A 17,402-nucleotide genomic window follows, 5' to 3' on the forward strand; every position below is an offset into this window, starting at 1 on the left:
AAATACAATTAAGAAATTAATAACACATTCAAGAGATAATGATTTTGGTTTTTCGTAATACAAAATAACATCTTTAAGGATTAAACTGTGAGTTAAAATATTAAAACACTTAAATCAACCCAAAATGTATTGGTTATATTATAGTCACAAGGGCAGCTGTTTCTTCAACAAGACCAAAAATTTGCAAATTTCATCAACATCAAAATATTTACAGATAGATCAATTAAACCTGTAGCTCATATCTTTTAAGTTGTTGCGCTTGTTATAACATCATAGATCACATGATAACGTCAACATGGCAGATCGCATTCATCATACTCAATGAGATTTGGCTTTAGAGTACATACTCTTTTAGCGCTCGTTAAGTACGTACTTATTGAAATTAAGTACCTTAAGCAATTTCAGACACAGCCTTTGTCCAGTGTTAACGTTGTATTGTGGGTGTGTTTCCTGCCTGCCTTTCGTTGATTACGTCTATGTGAATTAATTAAAGATTGTTTACCTTTATTCATCTTCTTTGTGCGTTTATAACACTGTACTGTGACAGTTATCATGTTTCCATGAATTAATATGACATAACCACAAAATAATATCGTGTTGCAATGACATATCCCAGGTGAAAAAAGTGCACTTCCATAATGTACTTAAAGTGCTCTATTTTCATGCACTAATTTTGTACTTAATATGTTAAGAATGATCCTTTAGTACTTCTTATGATACACTTAAGATCATCTAAGTGTACTCAACTGTGCTATTTTGGGACACCACGAATATTAACTAAAATGTACTTTTAACATACTATTTCTGTATTTAAAAATGTATTTAGTTACTTGTAGTACACTTGAACCCTTGAATTATCTTTCATACACTAGAATATACTATATTACAAATTATATTATATTTTTAAATTCATTACAGTCTTTACACTTTGTTAGACTATTTAAAACTGTATCATCCTGAAGAACCCTTTCATGTTGAAATCGTTCTTTATGTTACAGTTTAGGGTTATTTATTCCCACCTTTTTTTCTTTATTTATTTTTTTAATCTAACTGTCAAAGACATTTTATTAATAATTTTCTGGACCTGAAAAATCCAACTACTGAGAAATTAAAGCTGAAGATACTTCTATCCTTTTCTCCACAAAGTAACAGAAATATTGGATTGATAGATTTGTGATTGATATTGTTGGTGTGATTCATATTGTTAAATCTAATTTTAAATTATTACTTAAGGTACATGCTCAGTCCATAAAAAAGATACACAGACATGCCAAGTCCATAAAACACACACATGCACGCACGCGCACACACACACACAGATTAAAGCTACTTTCTATTCACAATGGCTACTTTTGGCCTTCTTAAACATAATTGGTTTTTTTTGTTGTTTTTTTTTTTTTTTTTTTTTATGTAAGCAAATGGATGAGACAAATTTTACTGCTTCTACTCGCATCATATAACCTCATCAGCAGAAACAAAACTGCAAATGGATTGCAGAAAAATACACATAACTATAGACAGAAAGGCATCATAGTTGATTGTGAAGATATTTTACTGGAATTTATTTTCTCTTTCTATTTTTTTCTAGTTGTACTTCATTATGTATTTATTCAAGTTCAGTGTCAATTATCATTTTATTATTATTTTCAGCTAATAACTGTTGTTAGAGCGTTGTAATTTTTGTTACAATTTCAAGTCAATAAAAAAGTACTTACTTGACACAACATACTGTCAAGTATTTTCATGTAAGGGCTACGAGACATTATAAGTCAAAGCAAATAGAAGGGTAAAAAGACAATATAAATAAATAATATATTTTAATAATAATATTAAAATAAACTATTTTTTAACACTATTAATGTCATATACAGCACCGAAACTTGGTTCTATTTACAGGTTCTGCTGTTGTTACAAGCCAAAGAACCCTGATCTGGTACTGTTTAGAACCATTAGGAATTAAATTCTCAGTGCTTTACGGACCCTATTACATAACACTATAAAATAATATATAGTAATATAGAACAACTGTCATTCAATAAGGCATTCCCAAAGGCCATCCAATATATTTTTAATGATCTGGAAAATTATTGCACAAATAAATTTCACCATGGCATATTTTAATAATACAAAATATGTATAAATATGAATAATTGTAATATTTAGTCAGGAATAGAAAGCAGACTGTCAAGCAGAGGGGTTTGTTCCCTTTAGACCTGCATTTATAAAACAAAGAATTGACAAATGTCAGAACAATAGCATCAAGTATCATAGAACAACTAAAAATGACCAATATGGTAATTAAAACACAAATCAATACTCACCTTTTATTTTTCGGAGGTGTGCCGGTGTTTTCTCCTGTTAAAAAATAGATGTAGAATGTAAAGGGGAATATTTTCATAAAATATATAATAATACTGTAGGTTAAACTGTACTTACTGATGATGGTGACTCCAGTCACTCCAAACTTTTTTAGTTAGTGAGTCCTGTGCTCGGACGCAGAAAGTGTATGCTTTTTTCAATTTCACCTTGTAATGTGTCTCGTTGGTTTCATTTTTCTATTTTGAGGAATTAACATATATTGTGATGTTAATAAACAACAACAACAACAAAACAAAAAAACAAAAAATTGTCTTACTTCGACACGACTTCCTGTGTAGTCACAGCTATGATTGATGGGAACCACTTTCACTTCATAAGAGAGGGGAAAGAAACTGCAGGGGAAACTCCATGTTTCAGTGGGGTGCCACTCAAATACATCATCTTGGATCTTGGTGATACTAACTTTATCTGGCTTGACTGAGGGTTTGAAATAACAGTTTAATCAGCAGTCTAGTATAGTGGGGCTGGCACCCACGAGGGGGCCTCAACATGATTTAAAATGGATGCCCTGAGGCTGAGATTGATTGATTGAGATCATAAGTGAAAAAATTAATTTAAAACCTCTGAAATCCTGAATTCCAGTGATCTAGTATCATTTAACTATTCCAGTGTTGGGGAAAATTACTTTTAAAAGTAGTGCATTATAATATTGCGTTACTCCCTAAAAAAGTAACTAATTACGTTACTTAGTTACTTTTTATGAAAAGTAATGCTTTACGTTACTTTTGCATTACTTTCGCGTTACTTTTTATATATGAGCAGGGCTTGATAGTTTGTTTTTAATATAAGTTCTATTTATAGCAAATGTAAAAGCCCTTTCACATCAAAAACTGTAATGAATAAACCTCAGGCTGAAGGAAGAGTAAATTCACGTCTGTACAGTAGAACGCAGGAGAAGAAAGTTAAACACTCTTCAGCAATAAAAAAAATTAAGCATAATTGCTAGTTTATCTAAAGTCATTTTTGCTTATTAGTATGGTTGAACTGGATCATCATAGATCAGCAGCAAATACATTGATTAATAAAATGGGATAAGATACATTTGTTTTATCTAACATTTAATTATTGGAGGTTTGCATCATATTCTGAGTTTTTTTTTTGTGAGTGAGATGAATTAATGCACAGTCACATTTAGTCTAGAACTACAGTAACATCATGTTCACACAGCGCACAGTACTTTTTTGAAAAAATAACTCATTACTTTTTAATTTACTTTAAGAAAATATCTGTGTTACTTTACTAGTTACTTGAAAAAAGTAGTCTGATTACGTAACTCGCGTTCCCTATCAGTCAGTCACGTTCGACGTAACGTCAGTGTGACTGACTAATGGGAACTCGCTCGAGAGCCCAATCATCTTCGAGTGTTAACAAAACAAGCCAATGACAGTTGGCGTGCGTGTTTCGCCACGCGCACCCCGCCCCGCAGTGCGGGTATAAAAGGAGAGCGCGTGCAAACGCACATCAGCTTTTCGCTTCGGAGCCGAGCCTTGCTGCGAATCTCCGAGAGTGTACAAGACAGCTTGACGAGTGTTGGTGTTACGGCGCGTCAGCGGAGGTTGCGATCCAGTGCTGCTGCTTCATCTCGGCGTGCTGCAGCTCTCATTCTGCGGTCGCGCTGCGACCTCTCCTGGGCGCTTCAACACTTTTTCTAAAAGAGAATTTCTTTCAAAAAAGAGCAAATTCTGAAAGAGCTCCACGAGCGACGGGCGTCTTTTTAAAGATGGCTTCCCGCTCGTGTGTTTCTGGATGTGGCCGTTTCCTGGCTTCATCTGATGGTCACGATCGCTGTGTCTCGTGCTTGGGCTTTCAGCACGCTGAGGCAGCGCTCGTGGATGACTCATGTTCTCTGTGTGGGAACATGACCATCGCGATGCTGCGCTCCAGATACCTCCTCGTCAAGCGGGGGGGTATCCCCCTTGCCATGCCCCGTTCTAGTTCCTCCGGTTCTCGGAGGGCTACTTCGGCTCATGGTCAGGGTGACTTGAGGATCACAGTGAGAGCTTCCCCGTCGAGTGCGTCTCCGCGGGCCTCTCACTCCTCTAGCGCATCGCACCGTCTGGGGTTTCCGGACGAGTTTGTGGAGTCCTCGGACAGGGCGGGGCCCAGCATCTCGTTCGGAGCTCCAGCAGATGACAGGATGTCGGTCACTGCATCGGGGGATGAGCTAGGTTCTGGAGATGATGATTCGGCTGCGCTGCCTCCATCAGGAAGAGTGGCGTTGACCGAGTCAGATCCAGAACTGACTGCTATGCTTTCCCGGGCCGCTGAGAGCATCGGGCTGCACTGGAGGCCTCCTCCTTCTCCCGAACGCTCAAGGCTGGACGATTGGTTCCTGGGGGCGCAGGCCGATCGCAGGCAACCGCCTCCGGTTCCATTCTTCCCGGAAGTGCATGAGGAGGTGACTAGGTCTTGGAGGGCACCTTTTTCTGCCCGAAACAGACCTAGTGCCTCCTCCGTCCTCACCACCCTCGACGGTGGGGCGGCCCAAGGGTATGTGGAGATCCCCCCAGTTGAGCGCGCCATTGCAATGCAGCTCTGCCCGCAGGGCGCTGCCGCCTGGAGGGGTAATCCACGCCTTCCGTCCAGGGCCTGTAAGTTCTCGTCCGCTCTGACGGCCAAGGCTTACAGTGCTGCTGGACAGGCCGCTTCCGCCCTGCACGCCATGGCCCTCCTGCAAGTCCACCAGGCCAAGGCGTTAAAGCAGTTGCACGAGGGTGGTGCTGACCCAGCCGGATTGCAGGAACTGCGCACAGCGACGGACCTTGCCCTACGGGCGACGAAAGTCACGGCGCGGGCCCTGGGTCAGACGATGTCCACGTTGGTGGTCCAGGAGCGCCACTTATGGCTGACCTTGGCGGATATGAGGGAGTCTGACAAACACCGTTTCTTAGACGCCCCGATCTCCCAGGCCGGCCTATTCGGCGAAGCGGTGGAGGGCTTTGCCCAACAGTTCTCCGCCGCACAGCAGCAGACAGAGGCGTTTCGACACATCCTGCCCCGGCGGTCCGCTGCTGTCTCCACCCCACCGCCGGCTGCAGCTCCTCCGTCTGCTCGTCGCCGAGGGCGCCCTCCTGCGGCCTCCACCTCCGCTCCAGCTCGGCCCCAGCAGCAGCCTTCACAACGGCCGCAGCGTGGAGCTGGCCGCAGGAAAGCGGCGCAGCCCGTCTCTGCCCCTGCCAAATCTGTGAAGCGCCAGGGCAAGCGGCGGCCCTGAGACGGGCGACCCGGAGTCTCTGGATCCTGCTCTTCAGGAGATGGTGACTGCACCACTCCTTCCCCCGGAGGAGGGCCGGGTGGAGAATCTTTTGTTCCCTTTTTATTCTGTTCCGCCACTGGCTCTCCAGCCAGTGGTACCCAAAACCTCAAAAAAAGAGCAGTTTCCTTTTTCTCCGGGTCCCAAGAGGGCGAGGATGGCAGTGCACGAGACCCCGTCTCCACACTCCCGTCCCCCTCTCCTTTCGCCTATGAGCAGCAGGGTCCGGTCCGAGGACGCGATGCCTTCTCCCGCGCCCCCTGCTCAGCCTTGGAGCCAGGTAAGTGTCGCACTGCACACTCAGACCCCACTTCGGAACGCACTGCCTTCCGAGGCGGGCCCCTGCGCTCCACTTCGCTGCCCCGCCGTGGGTACGTCCGTGGCTCCCTTGGTCCCGCTTGTACGGTTTCTGGGGGCCTGGCTAGCGCTCCCCAGGCTGTCTCGCTGGCTCATGAGAACCATCAGACTTGGCTACGCGATTCAGTTCGCCCGGCGTCCCCCCAAGTTCAGGGGCGTTCGGTTCACCTCTGTGTTGAGCAAGGATGCCCCTCTCTTGCGTGCGGAAGTCGCGGTCCTGCTGGCGAAGGACGCGATAGAGCCGGTCCCTCCAGCCGAGATGAAGTCGGGGTTTTACAGCCCGTACTTCATTGTACCCAAGAAAGGCGGTGGGTTACGACCAATCTTGGACCTGCGCGTCCTGAACCGGGCCCTTCACAAGCTCCCGTTCAGGATGTTGACGCAAAGACGCATTTTTCAATGCATCCGTCCGTTCGATTGGTTCGCAGCGATCGACCTGAAGGACGCGTACTTTCATGTCTCAATCCTGCCTCGACACAGACCGTTTCTCCGCTTTGCGTTCGAAGGACGAGCATATCAGTACAAAGTCCTCCCCTTCGGGCTATCCCTGTCGCCTCGTGTCTTCACCAAGGTCGTGGAGGCAGCCCTTGTTCCATTAAGGGAAGCAGGCATTCGCGTTCTCAACTACCTCGACGACTGGCTCATACTGGCCCAGTCTCGAGCACTGTTGTGCGATCACAGGGACACGGTGCTTGGCCACCTCAGCCGGATGGGGCTTCGGGTCAACTGGGAAAAGAGCAAACTCTCCCCTGTGCAGAGGATCTCTTTTCTCGGTATGGAGTTGGACTCGGTCAACCTCACAGCACGTCTCTCAGTAGAGCGTGCTCAGTCGATGCTGAACTGCCTGGAGTCTTTCCAGCGCAAGACAGCGGCTCCACTGAAACACTTTCAGAGGCTCCTGGGGCATATGGCATCCGCAGCCGCTGTCACGCCGCTCGGGTTGCTTCATATGAGACCGCTTCAGCATTGGCTTCACGACCGGGTCCCGAGATGGGCATGGCGACACGGCACTTACCGGGTCTCAGTTACCCCGTCCTGCCGTCAGACCTTCGGCCCGTGGTCGGATCTTGCTTTTCTTCGGGCAGGAGTTCCCCTAGTGCAAGTATCCAGGCACATTGTTGTCTCAACAGATGCCTCTGCCATGGGCTGGGGAGCCATGTGCAACGGGCGTGCAGCTGCAGGGCTCTGGACAGGGTCCCGGTTGCAGTGGCATGTCAATTGCCTCGAGTTGCTAGCAGTATGGCTTGCGCTGCGCCGCTTCAAAGGGCTGCTACACGACAAGCATGTACTGGTCCGTACGGACAACACTGCGACCGTTGCGTACATCAACCACCAGGGTGGTCTACGCTCCCGTCGCCTGTCGCAACTCGCTCGCCATCTTCTCCTTTGGAGTCAGAAGCATCTGAGGTCGCTTCGCGCCGTTCATATCCCTGGCGAGCTCAATCGTGCAGCCGACGAGCTCTCACGTCAGCCCGCCCTTCCGGGAGAATGGCGACTCCACCCCGAGGTAGTCCAGCTGATTTGGAGACACTTCGGGGACGCTCAGGTAGACCTGTTTGCCTCCCCGGACACGTCCCACTGCCAAATGTTTTACTCCCTGTCCGAGGGTACCCTCGGCACGGACGCGCTGGCACACAGCTGGCCTCGGGGCCTACGCAAATATGCGTTTCCCCCAGTGAGCCTTCTCGCGCAGACCCTGTGCAAAGTCAGGGAGGACGAGGAGCAGGTCCTCTTGGTGGCGCCGTACTGGCCCAGTCGGACTTGGTTCCCAGAACTCATGCTCCTCGCGACAGCCCCTCCTTGGCAAATTCCTCTGAGGAGGGATCTCCTTTCTCAGAGAGGGGGCACCCTCTGGCACCCGCGTCCAGACTTGTGGAATCTCCACGTATGGTCCTTGGACGGGACGCGGAGGTTCTAGGTGGGCTACCTCCATCGGTAGTAAACACAATCACTTCAGCTAGAGCCCCGTCTACAAGACACGCTTACAGGCTGAAGTGGAACCTGTTCGTCGATTGGTGTTCTTCCCGCCGGGAAGACCCCCGGGGATGCCCGATCGCGGTCGTGCTTTCTTTCCTGCAAGATGGGTTGGAGCGAAGGCTGTCTCCCTCCACCCTCAAAGTGTATGTCGCCGCTATTGCCGCACATCACGATGCAGTAGACGGTAAGTCTGTAGGGAAGCACGACTTGGTCGTCAGGTTCCTCAGAGGGGCGAGGAGGTTAAATCCTCCGCGCTCTCATCTGGTACCCTCTTGGGATCTCCCCTTGGTCCTGTTGGCCTTGAGGGAGGAGCCCTTTGAGCCTCTGCAGTTAGTAGAGCTTAAGTTTCTGTCGTTGAAGACAGCACTCCTCACTGCATTGGCCTCGGTCAAGAGGGTAGGGGACCTGCAGGCATTTTCGGTCGACGATTCGTGCCTAGAATTCGGGCCGGATGACTCTCACGTTGTCCTGAGACCCCGGCCTGGTTATGTGCCCAAAGTTCCCACCACACCCTTCAGGGATCAGGTGGTGAACTTGCAAGCGCTGCCCCGGGAGGAGGCAGACCCAGCCATTGCTCTGCTTTGTCCCGTCCGCGCTTTGTGCACTTACGTGGACCGCACGCAGAGCTTCAGGACCTCAGACCAGCTCTTCGTCTGCTTCGGGGGACAGCAGAAGGGGAAGGCTGTCTCCAAACAAAGACTTGCCCATTGGATAGTCGAGGCTATAGTCTTGGCCTATCAGGCCCGGCGCTTACCGTGCCCCCTCGGTGTGAGAGCACACTCTACAAGAGCCATTGCTTCCTCTTGGGCGTTGGCGCGGGGCGCCTCGATAGCAGACATTTGTAGAGCTGCCGGCTGGGCGGCACCTAACACGTTTGCGAGATTTTATAATCTCCGTGTAGAGCCCGTGTCCTCCCGTGTACTTGGCTCAGACGGCCAGTAGCACTGGGACACTGCTCGGTGTCAATCCCGCTTGCTGCGCCATTCCCCTCTACGGACCGGATACGTGCGCTTTGTTGCTTCTCAGTTCAGTTCCCCATGGCGAACCCTGTTGAAGTTCCTCCCGCACCCTCGGCAGTCAGGCGTGGCGGAACGCCAGACGCCAGGTCCAGCACTCGTGTGTTTGCCCAAGGTCAGCCCTTGTGCTGGGCTAGGTGCCCGTGTGTAGTGATTCCCCTTCGGGTGGTCCCACATGTGTATTCTTCCACGGTACGGTTCCCCTCACGGTGAGCCCGTGTCTTTCCCTGGCAGAGACCTTCTGCCGTCTCTGCTGTGTTGTTATCTCACCCCAGGCTGGCTGAGTCTACCTCAGAGACTTCCATATGTAGTACTGCCCTTGGTCAGTCCATATGTGTAATTGCCACGTGGTACCTCCTTACGCAGGATGTGGCTTCCGTAGCGTTCCCCTACTTGTGGTACGCTTTCCCAGTGTTATCCATACCCACTGTACGGAACAGCAGTGGCTGTCATCCCTGCCTAAGCCTTGTCCTATCTTCCACCCCAACTGGTGTGGGGGGACTTGCCGGCTTCCGCAGGGCACTGGAGGGGGTCAGCAATAGTGGCGTTTTCCAAGGGATCCCATTAGTCAGTCACACTGACGTTACGTCGAACGTGACTGACTGATAGGGAACGTCTCGGTTACGTATGTAACCCTCGTTCCCTGAAGGAGGGAACGGAGACGTAACGTCCCGTCGCCATAGTTGCTGTACCACCGCTGTACGGCCGGGGCACACAGTCTCGGCTCCTCAGCGAAAAACTGATGTGCGTTTGCACGCGCTCTCCTTTTATACCCGCACTGCGGGGCGGGGTGCGCGTGGCGAAACACGCACGCCAACTGTCATTGGCTTGTTTTGTTAACACTCGAAGATGATTGGGCTCTCGAGCGAGTTCCCATTAGTCAGTCACACTGACGTTACGTCTCCGTTCCCTCCTTCAGGGAACGAGGGTTACATACGTAACCGAGACGTTACTTGTAATGCGTTACCCACAACACTATTACTAACAATCTTATTTCAGTTCTGATTATTTAGTTTTTCATAAACGACTTCATACCCTTGTGAAAAAGTGTGATTAATTGTATTTAGGCCTACTTGCAAATAACAATATTAATTCAATAAACGTCCACTTAAGTGTACTTAAGTGTGTTAAAAGTCTGAAAGTGTAATCTCCTTAAGTGCACTTTTTTTTTAAATGCACTTTGCATGTAAAGTACTAATTTAACTGTAGTGTGTTAATACATTTTACATTTGAATTTATAATTGAGGTATATTTACAATGTACTAAATTGCAACTTCATTATTACAAATGTGAAATTACAAATACATTTACATATATGACATACAAGTTTCAATAGAAATGGCATTAAAGTATTTTATGAATTATGAAATTACAAATAAAAATACATTTAAGGTCTACTTAAGTGAGCAATTGTTTTTCTTATTTAAATTATAATTTTAAGTTGTAAATAACATGCAAATGTCTGAAAACATTACATTCAGTACACATATATATTATTTTATTATATATTTTATCGTAATAAGTACTTTTTAAAAGTATATGCTAAAGTGTTTACAAGGGAGTTTACACAGGCTAATAATGCATGAGTTGTAATGCAGGGATGTGCATTGCATGTAGCGACCACCTGGGGGCACACAAAGCTCTTACCAATGTTTCGGATGAGGAAAGTCCTGTGGTGCTCCTCCAGTCTATACAGATTTCTGACAAACAGTGTGAGGTTGATGCTCCTAGACTCTTCGGAGTACTGACAGTAATCCTTGTCAATACAAGTCAGCCCTGATATATCTGAGTCCAGAGTGCAGTTGATGGGACTAGAGTTTCTGTGCAAAAACAAGGCCAGTTTAGCATTGATTTGCTGTTTTAAGATAAGCCTAAATAAATTGAATGCTTAGGCCTATACTTCAATGATTATTTCCAACCCAACTCAAAATAAAATAAAGTTCGATTAATCCAGAATAAGAATAATCATTACCGAATTGCTGTGAAATATACCACAGCTCTTTGGATCCGTTCCTGATGCCATTTCCAAGAGCAATGAAATTGTCCATTATAGTTTCTTGCGGTGCAAGAAATTAATTCTAGGCAGATAAAAAGTTCAGCAGTTTTATTTAAGATCAGTGGCCACAATGAGAATGAGAAATACTGATAGCTAATACATTACATTCATGTTCATGTTACATATGTAAATTTAAAGAATTACAGGAGCAATAAGAACAACAGTAGGCCTAGGTGGCGAGTCTGCGACAACTGACTTGAGTTATGAGTGAATCACTGAATTATTGGCTTATTCACAGTTCCATTAATAATTAAGCAAGATAACACTGGTGAAAACTGGTGAAATAAACATATTTTAATAGATATCCCCTTACTTCCCCATTAAGATCTTTAGAAAAAAATATATTGTTGAATTATGCAAATTATGCTTTATCTAATTAAATATGCACACATCAATATAAACATTGTATAAAGCTATTCTCTAAATTCTTGTTACATTGTTAACAAATGAAGGATTTTTACATATATCTTTTTATCACTCGATAAATCAGAAAATCCAGCTAACAGTCAGAAAAAGAATATAGTTAAGAATAAAACTGGGAAGTTTGGTGTATGTTAGCAGTGGCTCAGTGCTTGAGAAAAAACTCATTGGAAAAAAAGTCTATAAAGGTTTCGCCATTAGGATAAGCAGTTTGGAGAATGGGTGGATGAATGGTATTTAAAGATATGTATTGTACTTAAAATCTACGGATGCAAATACATAAAGTGCATTAAAATAAACTTGGATGTTCTTTTCACAAGAAGACATGTTATTGAAGCAAAATAGCTTCAAAAAAAAAAAGAAAAAAAAAAAAAGAAAGTTTTGCCTGTAGTGATTTGCCTTAATGAATGAAAGTCTTTATAAGTGACTGTGATTCATTCAATCAAATTATTCTTACTTGGAATCAGCACTTCTTTTGGAACAATATTCATTGATAGAACCTGAGCTCGCGTGCTAGTGACCGATGTCACATGACACTGCAACCAATAAGTTGCTGTGAAGAAGTAAATCTACTTAGGGTAAATTTTATCATGCCATAGTCAGCTTTAAACATTTAAAATGTATTTTCCCAACAACAAAATTGTAGCCAGTGAAAATGCTTAGTGACTTCAAAAAGCCACAATCCTTGCTGAGAAAAAAAAAAACTATAGTTGGTTATAGCTGGTTGTCCAGCCTGGTCAAAGCAGGCTGGTTTTAGAGGGGTTTTGGCCAATTCTTTAGCTGGTCAGGGGAGACTAGCTGACCAGCTAAAAGCAGCTTGACCAGCTTAGCCAGGCTGGGAGACAAGCTAAAACCAGCTACTTTAATCTTAAACCAGCTAAGATCATAAAACCATCCAACCAGCTTAGACTGGTTTTAGCTTTTTTTCTCTTTCTCTCTTTCATTAGGGGTGGCTGATGAGCAAATAAGTTAATGTCAAGCCCTGTACAGCTAATAAGAATCCCTGTCACATATACCCTGTTAAAAGTATAGTTAAGATCTATTAAAATATTTACTGTCAGATAACTCCAGACTTACTGATATAAAAATTATAATTAAACTTTATTTGGCATACTACTTGTGCACAATGCACATTTCTTATAATTAAGTCTAAAATGTATTTTAATGTCACTTTTGAGGAGGATTGCATGATCTTTGAATAATATCAGTCTTTAAATGCAAAATATTTAAAGTGTGCCTGAAATGTACTTGTAATAGATCCACTTTAGCACAATAAATATACTAAGTATATCTTTAATTGAACTTCAGCATTACTTCCGCACAATTAAAGTGTAGTAAGTACAAAATTCATTGTTCCAATTTAGCAGACTTTAAGTATAGCGGTTTAGTATACTAAAAGTGCAATTGCATGGCATTTTATTAAGTACATAAATATGAAAACGTATTTGTAGTATTAGCATGAAATAAATGTATTTAAAAAAACAAAGTAATACAAATGTAAGTGTTAACCTTCATACTTACCTCTGTCACTAGATTGTATAAGAACTCCTCCTTTAGGAAACTCAAATGGATGGACCAGTAGTAGTGTGTAATTTAAAAGATCTCTGTTTGGTCTGTGACATGTAAAGTTTCCCCCATGCAGCCCATCTATTGTAACAGTGATGGGGTTCCCTGTCTCAGAGATGCTTTCCCCATTCCTCTCCCAGTAAATTTCCTCTCCTTTATATTGCTCTCCACAATGAAGCAATACCTCAAAGCTGGACAGATCTGATACCTCCAAAGCCACAACTATAACAGTAAAGTTTATTTATCAGACTCATCATTTGATTTGATAGCACATTAAATAAATAATGTGTTTTACAACAAGGCATATATTTTTATTCACCAAGGATGCATTAAATTGTTCAAAAGTTACAGTAAAGACATATGCACTGTTACAAAAGATTTATATTTCAAATAAATTATGTTGTTTTAAACTTTCTGTTCATGATAGAATCCTGAAAAAAAATCCTCTGAAATAAACAGGAAAAACATATCCTGTGGATTTATTTTATAATATGTGGAGTTCGCGGTTTTATTTCCTAGTTTAACTGAGTGGGCATGGCCTTCAAAAGAAGCACTAACCTGAAGGGGTATGTTAATTTTAGCTAGTTATGGAAATGCTAGTGCAAATTTTCATTTGATCCTTTTTATTGTATTTATTGATTTTTTTTTTACTCTTGTTCTTAATCATCTTTTTAAGTATTTATTGATGTAGTGAGGCAAGAGTTATCTATGGTAACACAGGAAAACATGCATTTAAGATGCCATGAGGATATTGTATGCCAGGATCATAAAACCTTGAAGATTGGAGTAATGGCATGCTGAAAATTCATATGTGTGTATGTGTATATATATATATATATATATATATATATATATATTAGGGCCGGGACTTTAACGCGTTAATTTAGATTAATTAATTACACAAAAATAACACATAAAAAAAATTTTTAAACGCATTTTAACCGCACTTATTTTTGCATCGCGGAACGTTTGTCACTGGATGAGTTTCGGCGGACCGATTATACTGGAGCACCAACTATGTGCTGTGAATGTCCAGCGCTCTCTCCATCCTCAATACCATGACTGAGGTGCCCTTTACATTTGTATTAATATAATTTCTTGCATTAAAAACAATCAAGCCCTGCTCATATTTTAAAAGTAACGCAAAAGTAACGTAACACATTACTTTCCATAAAATGTAGCTATCGTAATTAGTTACTTTTTTAGGGAGTAACGCAATATTGTAATGCATTACTTTTAAAAGTAACTTTCCCCAACACTGGCTACAGCCCTGCAGAGTTTAGCTCCAACCCTAATTAAACACACCTGATCCAGCTAATCAGGTCCTTCAGGCTTATTTGGAAACTATATGGTTTGTGTGTTGGAGAAGGGTTGGAACTAAACTCTACAGGGCTGTGGCCCTCTAGGAACTGAGTTTAGGTAACAAGGTTTGAAGACTTGAAAACTTGATGACTGTCAGTTTTTAGTGAGCATTCAACTTGATGAAATGAAAGATGTATCTTCGTGCCTGTGACAATGTTTGTGACAGGGCTTTTATGACGATGACCCAAAAATAAGTTGACTATTAAAAAGAACAGCTGAACATCTGTTCACAAACAAAAAACAGAGTGTCTATTTACAAATAGGCCACCTTGTTGGCAGAGGTTATTTACTTTAACTCCGCCCACTATCGTGTGATTACAAAGCATTACAGAAGTATATTTTTCAATAACAGCTCCAGTGGCGCAGATGATGAAGTACGTGTTGAAGTCGTTTTTGATGCGATCGACCGGGGTTCGAATCCGCGTTTTGCCAAACTTTTTTCCTCCCTACCTTTTCAAATCAGATATCACGTCGGAAAGGCATGTATTTTCAATAATAATGAAGGAAATAATCTAAAAGTTGAACTTAAACTTGTGGATGGGGTTAGGGTAGGTGTAGGGAGGGATTTGTTGTCCCAATAAGGTGACAACCATTTAATAATTTTAATTAAAATTATAATTTACACTCAATATGTTATTGTTGCATACTGTTTTATAATGTAGGGTACAGTGGGGGAAAACGCCCCCCTACTGTTTTTCCCCAAATATCCACAAGATAGAGTCAAGATCAATTTGTATTGTAACTGTAGACTACGTTGACGAGAGTGATGTTGAAGTTTTCACCATGAAGCTTACACTGGTGATGTACTGAAGAGAAAGTAAATAATTTTCAGCAGTAAGAAAAATGTGTTTGAAAGTTTGTTGTTTTGCGGAACATCAGTTATATATGTTATGAGAACAGTTGGGCCTGTAGAAAGGGAGTACGTGTTATTTAATAAAAATATATAATTATATTTTCAGATTGACATCATTTTTTGTTTCTCAAACATAAGTCAGTGGGGTAAAACGCCCCCATGGGGCAATGGGCAATTACTGTAGTTACTCTGTTCTGAACATCAAATCCTTTGCTTTTCCATCAAATATATTCTAAGTAGTTAGTTGAATCAAAATATTTGGACTTCATATTTTAAAAATGACCAAGTTAGCATCAGGTAGCTAGTTAGCAAGCCAGTTAGCATCAGCTAACAATGTTTTTCAAATAGGCTATTCTAATTTTGTAATTATTGATTATATTATTTTTTATTTTAAGCTAAAACTGCCTGTACTCTGATTTAGCTGCAACTGCTTTGTTTGAAAAACGGTGGGGTAAAACTAGGTGGTTTACTAGGCGGGGTAATTTTTCATACTTGGTTTATAATTTATGTCAGTGTCACTAAAACTATGATAACTTTTCTGAACACACATATGTGTGTGTGTGTGTGTGTGTGTTGTCTTTTTACTGTTACTTTATTATAAGTGTCTATAATATAAATGTCTTTTAATGTCACTTTTAAGCAATGTATCCTTGCGGAGTATAATACAAATACATGGGATTTAAGCAATAGTCACCATTTGGCTTGATGAACCTCAGTGAAGTGCTGCCTGCCATCTGAAGAGCAGCTTGAAGAATAATAAAGACAAACTTGTTCATCTAAAGAAAAAGTAAAAATTGTAATGATATGAACAATTGTTATAAAATAAATGAAACAATTATAGTATTACTTTGCATACATATTTAATAAACATTCATATTTAAGTAAATATAATATTATATAATATAATATATTATAACAGTATTATAATATATATATATATATATATATATATATATATATAGTATAATATTTCATTGTGATAGACAGCTTCTCTTGAATCTTACCTTGAGAACTTAATGAGTTGTGGTGACTCTCTCCTCTTCCCTTTCACTGTAGTAGTATTAGACCTGAGCAACATTTATATATGTATGTAATACAGAAGTGTGAAATTCCAGCAAGCAGAAGTATCAAGTTCTAAACAAAGGGGTATGGAAACCAATGTGGTTAAGCCAGTTTTCATTTGGGATTTCCATGAGCTATGTAACAGAGTTTGTTATGTGCTAGGGGCTTTAACAGGAGCAATTGTGTATGAGAATGTACAGGTCATCTCTTACAATTAAATCATTTCCTCTGAGTGAAATATATTGTTAGGTTTTTTTATTTTTTGTGATTCATGTTTTGAATGCTGTTATGTTTTTTTGTTTGTTGTTTTTACACTATTGTTTTCAGTCACAAATCCCCATATCTACACTGCTGTTCAAAAGTTTGGCATCAGTAAGATTTATTTTAAAGATGTTTTTTTAAAGAAGTCGCCTGTTCTCATCAAGGTTGGATTTATATGATCAAAAATACAGAAAAAAATGTATTGTGAAATATTTTAGCAAATTAAAATAACAGTTTTCTATTTTAATATACTTAGTTTAAAACATAATTTATTCCTGTGATAAAAACTGAATTTACATAATCCATTACTCCAGTATTCAGTGTCCCATAATCATTCAGAAATCATTGTAATACACTGATTTATTATCAATGTTAGAAACAGATGTGCTGAATAATAATATATATATATATATATATATATATATATATATATATATATATATATATATATATATATATATATGATAGAAAATAGAAATCTTTTGTAACAATACACACTACCTGTCTCTTCTGAACTCTTTTTTAACTTTTTATTCATCAAATCGTCAAATCCTTTAAAAAACATTGATAATAAATCAGCATATTAAATTTCTGAAGGATCATGTGACACTGAAGATTGGAGTAATGGCTGATGAATTATGGAATGAATTATATAAAGTATATTAAATTAGAACATTGTCATTTTAAATTGCAATAATATTTCACAATATTACTGTTTATTATTTTTTTTATCAAATAAATGAAGCCTTTAAAAAAAACAAAAATCTTACTGATCCAACACACATTTTTATATAGCTTTGAAAGACATCAATAAATATACATGCTCTTTCTGGTGAAGCT

The 17,402-nt window shown here is 41.5% G+C and overlaps 1 protein-coding gene across 2 annotated transcripts; it reads right to left on the minus strand.

Moving 5' to 3' along the window:
- Nucleotides 1-2,033: 2,033 nt before the first annotated feature.
- On the minus strand, nucleotides 2,034-16,293 carry LOC306855562 (interleukin-12 subunit beta-like). 2 transcript variants are annotated; one of them, XM_079394326.1, is made up of 9 exons: nucleotides 16,244-16,293; nucleotides 15,934-16,015; nucleotides 12,980-13,246; nucleotides 10,955-11,060; nucleotides 10,630-10,802; nucleotides 2,636-2,796; nucleotides 2,437-2,555; nucleotides 2,322-2,355; nucleotides 2,034-2,213 (listed from the first exon to the last, which is right to left on the minus strand). In XM_079394326.1, the coding sequence occupies exons 2-8, from the start codon at nucleotides 16,013-16,015 to the stop codon at nucleotides 2,325-2,327; spliced, it is 939 nt and encodes a 312-aa protein (XP_079250452.1). In that variant the 5' UTR covers nucleotides 16,244-16,293; the 3' UTR covers nucleotides 2,034-2,213; nucleotides 2,322-2,324. The 2 variants fall into 2 exon arrangements, with proteins under 2 accessions (XP_079250452.1, XP_079250453.1); XM_079394327.1 differs by having other exon boundaries at nucleotides 2,052-2,213; nucleotides 15,934-15,984.
- Nucleotides 16,294-17,402: the final 1,109 nt, after the last annotated feature.

Source organism: Barbus barbus (assembly GCF_936440315.1).
Source record: "Barbus barbus genome assembly, chromosome: 36".
Classification (NCBI taxonomy): domain Eukaryota; kingdom Metazoa; phylum Chordata; class Actinopteri; order Cypriniformes; family Cyprinidae; genus Barbus; species Barbus barbus.